This window comes from Meles meles, chromosome 15 (genome assembly GCF_922984935.1).
Source record: "Meles meles chromosome 15, mMelMel3.1 paternal haplotype, whole genome shotgun sequence".
Classification (NCBI taxonomy): domain Eukaryota; kingdom Metazoa; phylum Chordata; class Mammalia; order Carnivora; family Mustelidae; genus Meles; species Meles meles.
This window is the reverse complement of record NC_060080.1, coordinates 20,121,216-20,133,851: the sequence shown is the minus strand read 5'-3', so window position 1 is coordinate 20,133,851 and position 12,636 is coordinate 20,121,216. Positions and strand designations below refer to the sequence as shown.

The window sequence follows — 12,636 nt, the reverse complement described above, 5'->3', positions numbered from 1 at the left end:
TTTCAGATCCCGGTCTCCAGAATCTCCCCCATGCCTTTTCCTACATCGCAGGTCTCTCCCAGGGCTCGTTTTCCAGTCTCCATCACTAGTCCTAGCAGAACAGGAGCCAGAACTCTCGCAGACATCAAAGCAAAAGCCCAGCTGGTCAAAGCACAGAGGGCCGCTGCCGCCGCCGCCGCCGCAGCCGCCGCTGCCGCCGCCGCCGTTGGAGGGACCATTCCGGGACCTGGCCCCGGGGGCGGACAAGGTCCAGGAGAGGGAGGTGACAGGAAGACTGCTGGAGGAGGGACTCCAGACTCAGACAGAGGCCGCGAACCTGGAAAGGGCCCCACACTGGAATTGGCAGGAACTGGAAGCAGGGGAGGTACGAGAGAGCTTTTACCCTGTGCTCCAGAGACTCAGCCCCAGTCTGAGACCAAGAGCCCAGACCAGGCACAGCCTCCTCGTGTCTCTGGAGCACAACTACAGCAAGCCCCCTCAGGGCCTCCAGCAGCTGCCAGCGGGGGAGCGCGCGCAAGCGTCCCCTCTCCAGCCCGCACTGACGCCCCCCCAGCAGCTGTAGGGCAGCTGGCGAACGAACAGCTGAATCCCCCGGGGGCAGCAGCCGCGGTGGCCTCTCTCACCCACCTGCAAGCTCCCGGGACCTGCCGGCAGGAGAACGCGCCCTCTGTTCCCACAGAGCCTGCTCTCCGCTCAGGTGCCTCACCTGTTCGTTTTGCAGCCGATGGCACCGTCGAGCCCAGCGCAGGTTCCGGTAGGAATGTGCCAGACCCTTCGGCCTCGGCAGAGACATCTGCTGGCGCTTCAGCAGCTGTGCCTCCCTCTCCTTTAACATCTTTGTTGGCCGCAGCCACTTTAGAAAAGCTTCCTGTAGCCCAGGTCAGTGTAAGTGTAGCACCGACGGGATCGACTCCATCCTCGAGCACTTTGCCAGTAGCTTCTAGCCTTAAAACTCCAGGAACGTCTTCAAATTTGAATGGACCCCTGTCAAGGCCAAGCTCTAGTATCCCTGCGAATAACCCTTTGGTCACTCAGCTGCTTCAGGGCAAGGATGTTCCCATGGAGCAAATTCTGCCTAAACCTCTCACCAAAGTTGAAATGAAAACTGTTCCACTGGCCACGAAAGAGGAGCCGGGGGCAGCAGTGTTCACAGGCAGCGGCGCGGCTGAAAACAGCAGCAGAGAGGAGGGTAGTGAGAGGCAGTGCCTCCCGGCTCTGCAGCAGCTGGGTAAAGCCTTGCCAAGTACGCAGCTCCACCAGGTTCCAAGACCCCTTCAGCTCTTTCCAGGTAAGGACCTGAGGGACTCCAGCATCGATGCTCACCAGTACCAGGAAGGACTCAGCAAAGCCACCCACGATCAGATCCTTCAGACTCTCATCCAGAGGGTGCGGAGGCAGAACGTTCTCCCGTTTGTGCAGCCCTCCCAGTTCAGCTTCAGTCACTCAGGTTTCCCGTTAGAAGACATCTCCACAAGCCAGAGGTTCATGCTGGGTTTTGCTGGCAGAAGGACATCGAAGCCTGCAATGGCAGGTCACTACTTACTTAACATTTCCACCTATGGCCGGGGTTCAGACAGCTTTAGGAGGACCCATTCTGTAAACCCCGAAGACCGTTTGTGTCTAAGCAGCCCCACAGAGGCCTTGAAAATGGGATACACAGACTGTAAAAATGCAGCCGGAGATAGCAGCAGCGGCAAAGAAGACACCGACGAGGAAAGTTCCGGTGACGAGCAAGAAGCCATCATGGTGAAGGAGGAGCCCCAGGCTGCCCAGGGTCCTGGCAAGTCTGAAGCAAGTTCGGGAACCCACAGTAGAGAAGCCCTGTCCGCCAGTGATTGTTTAGCAAAAAAGAATGTGAAGGCGGAGACGCCTGTGCACGAGCAGACCACGTTAAGCAAGGAGAGTTACCTGTTCGCGAGAGGCCAAACATTTGATGAAAAGACCCTAGCCAGAGATTTTATTCAGGCAGCCCAGAAACAGATGGCTCATGCGGTGAGAGGCAAGACGATGCGGAGCAGCCCTGAGCTGTTCAGTTCGACTGCCCTTCCTCTGACCGCAGACAGTCCCACCCATCAGCCTCTCCTCCTCCCACCACTGCAGACCCCGAAGCTGTATGGAAGCCCCACCCAGATCGGGCCAAGCTACAGAGGCATGATCAATGTCTCCACCTCGTCCGACATGGACCACAACTCTGCTGTCCCGGGGATGCCTGACTGTAGCCAGGTGGCCAGCAACGTAGGCGATGTCATGTCCTTTTCGGTGACTGTCACTACCATCCCTGCTAGTCAAGCGATGAATCCCAGCAGCCATGGCCAGACCATTCCCGTTCAGGCCTTTTCAGAAGAGAACAGCATAGAGGACACACCTTCGAAATGTTACTGCCGATTGAAAGCCATGATCATGTGCAAGGGGTGTGGAGCGTTCTGCCACGACGATTGCATTGGCCCCTCGAAACTTTGTGTCTCCTGCCTTGTCGTTCGGTAACAAGACTAGAAAGAGGATACCTGTGAAGGAGGCAGGGAGGGAAGGATTGATGAGATGTGGGTTTTTTGCGTCCTTTCGGAATCACAGAAATAAATAAGTAGGTTTCAGTTGTCTGAAGAGACAAATGTTACTTAATCAGGAATACAGAGTACAGATCTTACATCGTAGAGGAAGAGCACCTTGTATAGTAAGTCTAGGTCAAGCAAGACTTCGTGAATTTGTGACAAGTTTGCACTTACAAAATCATGTAAATATGTCACATTTTGTTTTAACATTGTTTAGGTAATGATGTATTTGAATTCAGATTTATGTTCCACTTCACGTGACTCTGAGAAAAGTTTAATGCCATGCATGGTGAAAGGAAGTGGTCTGTCTTCTCTCCCTTTCCTAAGAGGCCAGGGAAAGGAAGAAAGGAAGGAATGGTCTGGAGAAATGGCCATTCAAGCTGATTATGTCATGACGGTCTGACTGCAGGCTTTACATAAGATTATTCAGCCTTGGCGGGATTTGGATTCAGGGTTTACTCAGTCCCTTTACCTTAAACAGAACCCTCTTAAGTTCAAATTTTTGATACCGTTTTAATTTTACAGGTAGTAATTCAGACTCTGAAAGCTCTTGACCTGGTTCTTGGCTTCCACAAACCAGTACTGTTGCCAAGCTCTCTGCTTGCAATTCGTGCTCCCCCTGCCCTGAAGGCTCCCTGCCTTGCCCTGAGAACGGGAATGTGGCCCACGATGGGTAGGCCCCGCCCCCTGCTGTTAGCGGGGCCTCTGGGGGCCGCAGTTCCAGCAGTAACATCCGGGTACTCCGTCAGTCATGGGCGCTTACGGGCGGGGCGGGGGGGGGGGTAGAGCAGGAACAAAGAGCGTGAGTGACGGGGTGATTTGAACTGTGTGTCTTGTTGGGCAGGGACTCAAAAAGTGCAGAAACTGAACATAAAGAATTTCAGAAAACGATTTTAACACTAGAAGCAAGGTAGCCTCTCTTTTCCTCTTCTTGCCCAACCCTGTTCCCTCACGGTCTGTAGTCCACTGTTGTGCAGGAGGGAAAGCTCCTTGTTGCCACATTTGCCTGTTCTGACCTCCCAGGCATCTGAGGAGTATGGAGTAATCTTACTAGATACTACTTTGAACACAACGTGTGCACGTACACACACACACACAGAGTAAAAGTTAGACTCCTGTTTAAAAAAACATATCCTCTGTTTTAGATTACTGCTGTCTGTGCACTAGGAATCTCTAATGTAAAGGGCTTCAGTAAATGGTTAAGGGAATATCTAGAAAGGAAGAGAAATTAACTCCAAAGTTTTGTTGCTTGTTTTTGTTGGTTCTTTTTGGTTTTCCTTTGTTGTTTTTTAAATCTTGTCACCAGTGACTGAAGAGTTTTTGAGAACATACATTTAGGTCCTGGTTAAAGAACATTAAAATGAATCTACAGTTTACCACAATTCGGTATTAAAGAATTGGACATTGTCAATGTGCATCATTTGCATATTGATTTCAAGTTTCCCGATTTCAGGTGTGTAAAGTAAGAATATTACTGCAGCCTAGTACACTTACAGGTGTGCTTAGTGTTCAGGATGTGATACTTACCAAATGCAGAACAGTGTCAATTTACTAAATCACATTCCAGATTAGGAGAAAGTAGACAGTAATACTCTTTGCTCTTCCCCGTTCCATTCCCCATTCTTCCCCTGTATGCTTTTAATACTTTTAATACTTTTGAACCCCATAAGAAACCTACTACTTCACTGTTTTCAGTTTTTGCTTCTGTTATTTTTTTGTGGCTCAAGGCAAATACAAGATTATTTGTTCTAGTTTCAGCCAAGACAATAGGATGTCCTCCTAACTTCCCTTTTTCTTCCAGCCACACATAGCTAAAAAATACAAAGGCTACAAGGATCCTGGAATAAGGATGTAAATTCTCTAGCCACAATCCAGTAAGAGAGAAACATGGTTCTATTCCCCAAACTTTCAGTACTTTGGGTAGATCCAAGGGCAGGGGCAAAAAGGACCTATTATTGCTGGTTAAAACTCTCCACGCTCAGCTTCTTCACTCCCCACGTCAGTGCCAGGCCTGAGGGCTGGTCTTTGTGCTGGAAGTGCCTGAGTATTTCAGAACCGACGCCGCTAAACGTGAATTACCGATTCGGATTGAACAAAGTGAACTTTCTTTGCACCTTTCCTGTCATAGGAAGCCTCTCCTCCGCAGTTCCCCTAATCTGAGGTTGGACAGATGAACCAGGAGAGGAGGAGAGGGATCAGGGATTTTCAAGTCCATTGGGAGAGCAAACCGTATCGTGCCTCTTCTTCTTGACCAGGCTCTTGCAGATCGGTCCTAAGCATTATTATTCCCCAGATTCTCTTAGCAACTAATACTTAGCTAATAAAATACTTGCATTTCTGAATGTCCCTAAAATAGGATTTGTCAACTAGTTAACACTGCCTCAATCTTGACCGAATGAGAGACTAGGTTCTCTCTGGTTGGGAGTAAATTGAATACAACCTGTTTGTATCACAATGGTTTCAGGTAGAAAGTCATTCATTTTTAGAGCTGAGCAGAAAAACAACAGCAGCAATCCAAACACGTTAACAGTCTGGCCCTTTTGGAAATGAAGCAGTAGGAACAAGAAAAATCTTCATATTATTGAGAGCATGGTACACCGGTATCTTTAAAGCAGTTTTTTTGTCTTAGGTTTTCGGAGTTGCTTTACCTTTCAGCTCAATCTGAAAGGTTGCTAATAAATGCTAAGGTTTTTTTTTTTTTTTTTTTTTTTTTAATGGCATTTAGTTGCACTATTTCCAGTGACTAGTCAGGCATTATGCCTGATGCTTATGCCTCCAGGGTATGCTTCTCGAGCCTGAGCCTTCGGATACCTTCCATTGTAGGTCACCCTGGGGAGATAGCATTAACAATAAATATGTCATCTCAGTCTTAATGACTGTTTTGAGTTGTCTACTAGTAGAGAAGGCTCCCTGAATCTGAAAAAAATTTTTGATAAAAATTCTCCATCCTGTTAAACAACCTGGGGTGGTTCGCCCTACTATTCCTTAACCCCTGTGCTCAAGATACTGAAACTATCTGTGATATCCCATGTAACGTTTCTAAGAATAAGATCCGGTAAATGGGACATTTTTCTTGGAGAAGGGGAAGTATATTTGCATGGGCTGGGAAGGCACCCAGCTGTCGGGGTTTTAGGAATTATCTCATTCAAACAGCCAAAGGAAGACCTCATTGCCTTCCCGGGGAGGGTGTAAATTCATACATATTGATGACTTGACAGTTACCATCCTAATCGTTTATTATTGCCTTTCTCCACCTTAGAGCCCTTAAAAAACTCTTGGGTGAAATGATTTGTTACAATGAGGGGGTCTTCTCTGGTCATTACACCACTATTTATTTCTAGAACACTTATCAGTGAGCAATGCCAGGGTTTCTCTGTGACCTAGAGGTTGCTTTTCATAGCAAGGAGGGAGAAGTCCCCGTTGCATTGCAGCAACGTGCTAAGTACAAAAAACTTGGCCAACGGTAGTTTTCAGCTCAATTTAGAGAATAGTCCAAAGAGACTGAGAAACATGATGATGGGCAGGGATCTTTCCTACCATGTTTCAATACCTACGTACCTATTGAAAGGGAACAATAGGTAAAACATTTCCTAAAGTTGAAGTAAGAGCTTCATAGATTCTTGGTTACTTTATTTTTTTTAATGCTTTACATTTGATACAACTATTAAAGATCAATTTTAAAAATAGCTTTCCAGTAATATATTTTAAGTAATATATATTTTAATATCTATGTAAAAAGTGACTGGACGACTTGGGATTTCTCATGTGTGGTATGTTTATGTAGGACCTCACTGTTAAGGCACAAATTATTGCAAAGGAAGTTACTCTAAAGACACTCAGATTATTTCCAAAAAAAAAAAAAAAATGCAATAAGGGGAATAGTTTTGGAGTTTATTTTTTATTTCAAAAGAAAATCGACTTATTTACCACGAGCTATTTTTTTTCCTTCTGGCTTTATAAGGTTTGTACAGACTGGTTTGGTAAATGCTAAACTTTTGTGTCTTTTGCCTTTTTAAAGGAATTGTTAACATTGGAATTGAGGGTATGTACAGAGAAGTTGGTGTCAACACCATTTAAAAAGTCATATTTTTTCACAGATATAGAAAAAATCATTTTACATAAGAATTTTAAGTATTTGCAATAAATATATGTATATAGATTGTATGTATTCATATATTCTTATTTTTCATTTTATTATTAAGTAAAAGATAAAGTGAAAATAAAAACCTTGGAGTTTTTGGTGAATCTTGAGGTCTGACATCCATCTGAGAGCGGTGTGGGAAGGGCCCTCAGCTGTTGCCTTATATTACCATTGGGAGATTACTACAGATTGTATAGAAGAGTAAAATGAGAAATTCGGTGATGAACAGATCAGGGTAGCACATTGCTTTCAGACCTCTAGTAAAAATATTAAATTTGCCTGATCTGTCTGTCTCTGTTTTCACCCTTAACTGTTCCGTCTCTTAACCATGGGATGTTACTGGGAACTTCAAAAACAAACACAAAAACATGGTGCATGCATTTTTTTTTTTTTTTTAATGTGCCCACTATTTGCTTCTAAAACAAAGAATGGTTAAAATATCTCAGGGGTAAAAATAGGTTGTTCTTTCTCAACAGTGGTTAATAATTCATTAGCAAACACTCCCGGCCACCAGTTTCCAGGTGTAGGAGTATGTGAAGAAACAATGTCATGAAGATAATCGAAAACTTGTTTTCTGTTTACCAGTTCTTCTCTAAGAAGTGAGTTTCCTAACTAGGCCTGTATCCTTCCTGATTGATCCGGAGAGCTGGAAGAGCTAGGAGAACTTGGATTTTGATCTCACTAGTGTCAGAAAGGGAATTTATGCAAACGAAGACTGAGCCAGATACTAGGACGGCTTAATTCTCAGTCCCCATACCTACAGATAGCCTGGATCCTGCTGTTGAAGAGAATTTTGTGGTTGCAAAAACTTGGTTTTAGGATATGATTGAAGGGGCGGAATGGTACCAAGATAGTCTTTGGTAATAAAGGTATCTAGCCCATTCTTTAAAAATGAATGTAGACTGGATAAAATAAAAAATGTCAGAACTTCACGAATGTATCTTAGTGACCCATGAAACGGACTTTTTGTTCTAGTTCCCTGGTTCTCCCATAATCGCTCAGCTGTGATTTTCACTGATAAAAAGAGCATAGTTTGGAAACTGATAAGGATACAAGAATACTGTTTAAAAGATCGCCTTGTTATTTTTCAAAAATTGAAATTTCAAACATTGTTGCCCAAAGACATTGAAGATCATTTACCAGTCCAAGGGAACAGCATTCTAAATCTTTGCTGAAAATATGCTTTTTCTAAAGGAAAATTCTTACGTCTCAGGGAACATCTGCATCCATGTAATTCCCATATGTAATAGGAGTGAAAGCGAAATATTTAAATGTGTGTGAACCAGCCCATTATGGCCGTTTCAAGACCCGTCCCCCACCCACCCCCAGCTTGCCTTTTCTTGTAGATATTTGTAATTATTTAAATGGGCCTCCTACCTCACCATAAGTGAAATTCATATTCAGGTTAATGACCTAGGGGCCTAAATGTATAGTTAGTTGATCTGCAGTTGAATGAAAGAATGATACACTAGAACACAACTTCAGCTGGACTCCCCAACCATCCTTTATTTACATCACAGTCCAGAAAGCTATGTTCAGTGATTTGACACTACTTGACCACAAGTGGTCTTAAGAAATAGGATTTTGCATAATGTGTTCTGGCTAGTTTTGTGTAGAAATCATGTTACTCACTAGCTCACATATTTCTTGGAGCACCTACTATGTGGTAAGCACCGTACTAAGGTTCGGGTTCTGCAGGGGTAAACAAGCAGCCGTGTCAATTGTAAAAGCTATTCCTAACATGGTAGAGGCCATACAGCATGTTTGGGGCTCAAGGGGTACTGTGTGCTGCCTGTTTTCCCAAGCATGATGGAAATTGAAGTGTAAATGAGTTCTGGAAGGGAAGCGTTTGAGGCAGTGGCTGAAACACAAAACATGAAGCAAGTTAAGGAAAGGCATTGCCCCTAGTGAAATAACAATGTGGAAGTGAAGAGCCATGTTAGTAAAATTTACCTTTTCTGAAAACAATCACTGGAAGATGTAGAATTTTTTTTTTAAGATTTTTTATTTATTAGTTTGACAGACAGACGTCACAAGTAGGCAGAGAGGCAGGCCGAGAGAGAGAGAGAGAGAGAGAGAGAGAGAGAGAGAGAGAGAGGAGGAAGCAGGCTCCCCGCAGAGCCAAGAGCCCGATGCGGGTCTCGATCCGAGGACCCTGGGATCATGACTCCAGCCCAAGGCAGAGGCTTTAACCCATTGAGCTACCCTGGCGCCCCTGGAAGATACAGAATTCTTAATAGAAACTTCAAGAAATTTTTTAGTAACGTCTCAGTTGAAGAGAATCCCTTTCAATTAATTCTTGTCTGTGCGTCCGGGAAGATAATAAAGATGCTAATAACTATCCCTTTCTAATAACTGGTAGGTAAATAATGCAGCCTGCTTGTCACTGATGTTCAAACCAAAAGGAAACTAAAGGGAATTGAAACTTAACCTTGATTTTTATCTTGTACTCTGGTGAGAAGTGTATCCCTTTATTTTATATTGTTAAAGAGATGTTGCATCCTTGTTTTTTCTCCATAATGGATAAAATTGTGTACAAAGTTTTGTTTTTTTTTTTTGTTTTTGTTTTTGTTTTTTTTAATTTATTTATTTGACAGACAGAGATGACGAGCAGGCAAAGAGGCAGGCAGAGAGAGAGGGGGAAGCAGGCTCCCTGCTGAGCATGGAGCCTGATGTGGGGCTCGATCCAAGTACCCTGGGATCATGACCTGAGCTGAAGGCAGAGGCTTTAACCCACTGAGCCACCCAGGTGCCCCTGTACAAAGTTTTTATTCTAATACTGTAGAATTGGCTCCCCAACCCCATCTCTAAGTCACAGAACTTGAATTACAAAAAACTTCAGCAGGACCCTACCCCTTTTTTAGTGGCCTAAATTCCGAATTCTTCCTTTGAGAATTTCTGGTTTAAAGAAAAAAAGTTTTTAAAGAATAAATTGTTGTATTTTCTTAGTGCTTATTCTTGATTTTCCTTACCATTTATTGTTAACTTAGGTTGTTGGATTTGTAAGTCAAATTCTGCGTGCCAAAATAGCCATTTTCACCTTTCAGTCAGAGGTATTTGGCGAAGTCCACCGTGAAATGCCTCAGCTTTGTCCAGGAAGTAGGACAGTGGGTATCCTGTATTTTCCTAATACCTGTTGACCTTAAACAGAACATTGGGTTTCTTCTATAGAGACTGTTTAAACTAAGGAATCTCTATACCTCCATGGAGCTTTCAGTCTTACCTGATAAAGGGCATCCCTAGAAAGATTTCCTTGCAACAGGAAGGAGGGACTGGGCCCCGAAGGGGGAGCCAGAGATGACCAGGCCGTGGAGATGGGCTATGACCAGACAGCTAGTTCTCCTGAAGAATAACTTCCACTCAGTGTTCCGGTTCTTCTAACTCAAAAGAGGCTAAAGGGAAATTTAAAAACCTGCTGATTCCCATCTTGATTACAAAACCCAGAAAATGCCTAGGGGAGAAGAAAGGTAAACCCAAGATTGGATTTAAAATAGGTTTAAGTAAACTTTCGATTATTAACTTACTCTTTTATGACAATTTTGTAAGGTTTTAGGTTCACATAATGTTAAATTGCCATGACTAGAACATTGATTTGAGACTTTTATGGGTTAAGTGATGTTTTTCTATTGAATTATCCGGCGGCAGCTTTTGCTGCTGATCAGGATTTAGGGTTGGGCACGGGTGTCCATTAAATAATGCTGACATTGCTCATAAACACTATGAAGCCAACTTGAGTCAACACTTAATAATTTCAATCATGGATCCTCTTCTTAAATATTTAAAATTTAATCCAATAAGAAATGCATTAAATTTTATCAAAATATTTGAAGATACTTTAGAACTATTATTTTACACACAGCCTGTTTCCTTTCTTTGGAAAGTGTGGTACAAAAAAGTTTTACTTTGTTACTTTCTTTCCAAAAGCCAGCGTCTGATGTTTTCAGATAGCTAGAGCTTGGAAATGATAGAGTTGGACTTTGGCCCCAAGTCAGCGATTCTCCTTTTAGGTTTTCCAGCAATAGCAATTTGAAGACACGGGTAGGGACCCCAACTGAACCTGCATTAATCACTTAACACCAATTTCAAATTAATGAAACTCCTGCAGAGTCTCATATTTTGTTTCCCCTTTGTTGCGTAAGGCGATAGACTCTGGGCTGGGAAGAAGCTGATAATTTGTTCTTTGATAATAAACTACTGAGTGAAGGACAAGTTCTTATTAAATTCACAAAATTCACAGAACCCGTGAAAGATCTCGAGTACATGATTAATGAAACTCTAGACATTAAAAGCCTTTCTCCTAGTCCTAAGTGCTATGACCTATTTTTTTTAACCATCTTAATCCTGTGACTCACTGCATCACACCCCAAAACTTCCACCAGCACCAAGAGAAATCACAATGGAAGACATGACCTTAGGCTGGTCTTGTTCACTTTAAAATCTGTGCACACAGGCCTTAGCACTTTGACAGACAGAACTCTGCCTTTTAGCTCCCTCTCGCTCTCGTCTTTACTCCTCTCACTTCCAGACTGTTCCTTGTCCTGGTTGTATAAAACTACCTTCCTCAGAATTGAATGTATAATGTTTCTGCACATGGGCAAATTGTATTTTCTCTTAATGACTCAGAAGTTGAATAAAGGCATACAGTTTTACTCTGGCGACCGTGCCTTCTCTTTTCCAAAGACACCAGGTACCATGTTGAATGACCTTGTCCGTTGCTCCTCTGCTCGCACCTGATCGCACAATCGTCCCCGGGGCCTGGCTAAATTTGGGTCCGACAGAAAGTGCCAGTCTCTAAGCAACACTCGAAGAGCCAAAAAGAAAGTGTCGTGCATTTTAAGGATAACAAGGAGACCTATACTACTATAAAGTCACGGTAATCCCAGCAGGGTGGTAATGGCATGAAGACAGACATACAGACCAAAGAGGTAGAATAGAGAGTTCAGAAATAAGCCTTCACCTATATGACCAAGTGATTCTTGACAAGGGTGCCAAGACCAGTCAATGAGAAAAGGGCAGTCTTTCCGATAAATATTGTTGGCAAAATTTGATATCCACATGCAAGAGAATGAAATCGGACCCTTACCCTATACCACATACACAAATTAACTCAAAATTGATCTAAGACCTAAACATTGAAAGCTAAAAATATAAAAACCCTTAGAAGAAAATTAGGAAAGCTTCATAACTTGATTTGACAGTAATTTCTGGCATTTGCCAAAAGTACAGGCAACAAAAGAAAAAATAGAAATGGGGTTTCACTAAGAACTAAAAACTTGTGGGGGTTTTCTGTTTTTGATTTTTTTTGATTTTTTTTATTTTTTATTTGACAGAGACACAGCAAGAGAGGGAACACAAGCAGGGGGAGTGGGAGAGGGAGAAGCAGGCTTCCCACTGAGCAGAGAGCCCGGCACAGCACGAGGCTCGATCTCCCCATTTGCAGGTCATGACCTGAGCCAAAACCAAGAGTTGCATGCTTAACCGACTGAGCCACCCAGGCCCCCCTCCCCTGCCTTTTTTTTTTTTTTTTAAGATTTTATTTATTTATTTAGGGGGAGAGAGAGAGAAAGCTAGTACATGCCAGTCCAGAAGCAGGGGGAGAGGCAGAAGGAGAGGGAGAAAGAGGATCCCAAGCAGACTCTTCACTGAGCACAGAGCCCCATGGGGGGCTTAATCCCATCACCCTTAAATCATGACCGGAGCGGAAGTCAAGAGTCAGACGCTTAACCGACTGAGCCACCCAGACACCCCCTGAAGCTTGTTTTATAGCCCATAATTATAGCTCGCATTCTGTATGCTTTTGAGAAGATGGGTATTCTGCTGCTGTAACATAAATGTCAATTAGGTCAAATTGGTTGACAAAACGGTTTGTGTCGTCCGTATTTTTGCTAACTTCTGCATACTCGATGTATCAATTATTGAGAGAGGAATATTGAAATCTTTAATTAC

At 43.4% G+C, this 12,636-nt stretch overlaps 1 protein-coding gene across 6 annotated transcripts in view; it reads left to right on the top strand.

The window, feature by feature from the left end:
- Positions 1 to 2,595, top strand: part of ASXL2 (ASXL transcriptional regulator 2) — a 140,013-nt gene extending 137,418 nt beyond the window's left edge. For all 6 annotated transcript variants that reach the window (XM_045979121.1, XM_045979120.1, XM_045979124.1 and 3 more), the window contains one exon: positions 7 to 2,595. In XM_045979121.1, coding sequence (XP_045835077.1) covers positions 7 to 2,484 — 2,478 coding nt within the window. In that variant the 3' untranslated portion in view covers positions 2,485 to 2,595. The remainder of the gene's footprint in view (positions 1 to 6) is intronic.
- Positions 2,596 to 12,636: the final 10,041 nt, after the last annotated feature.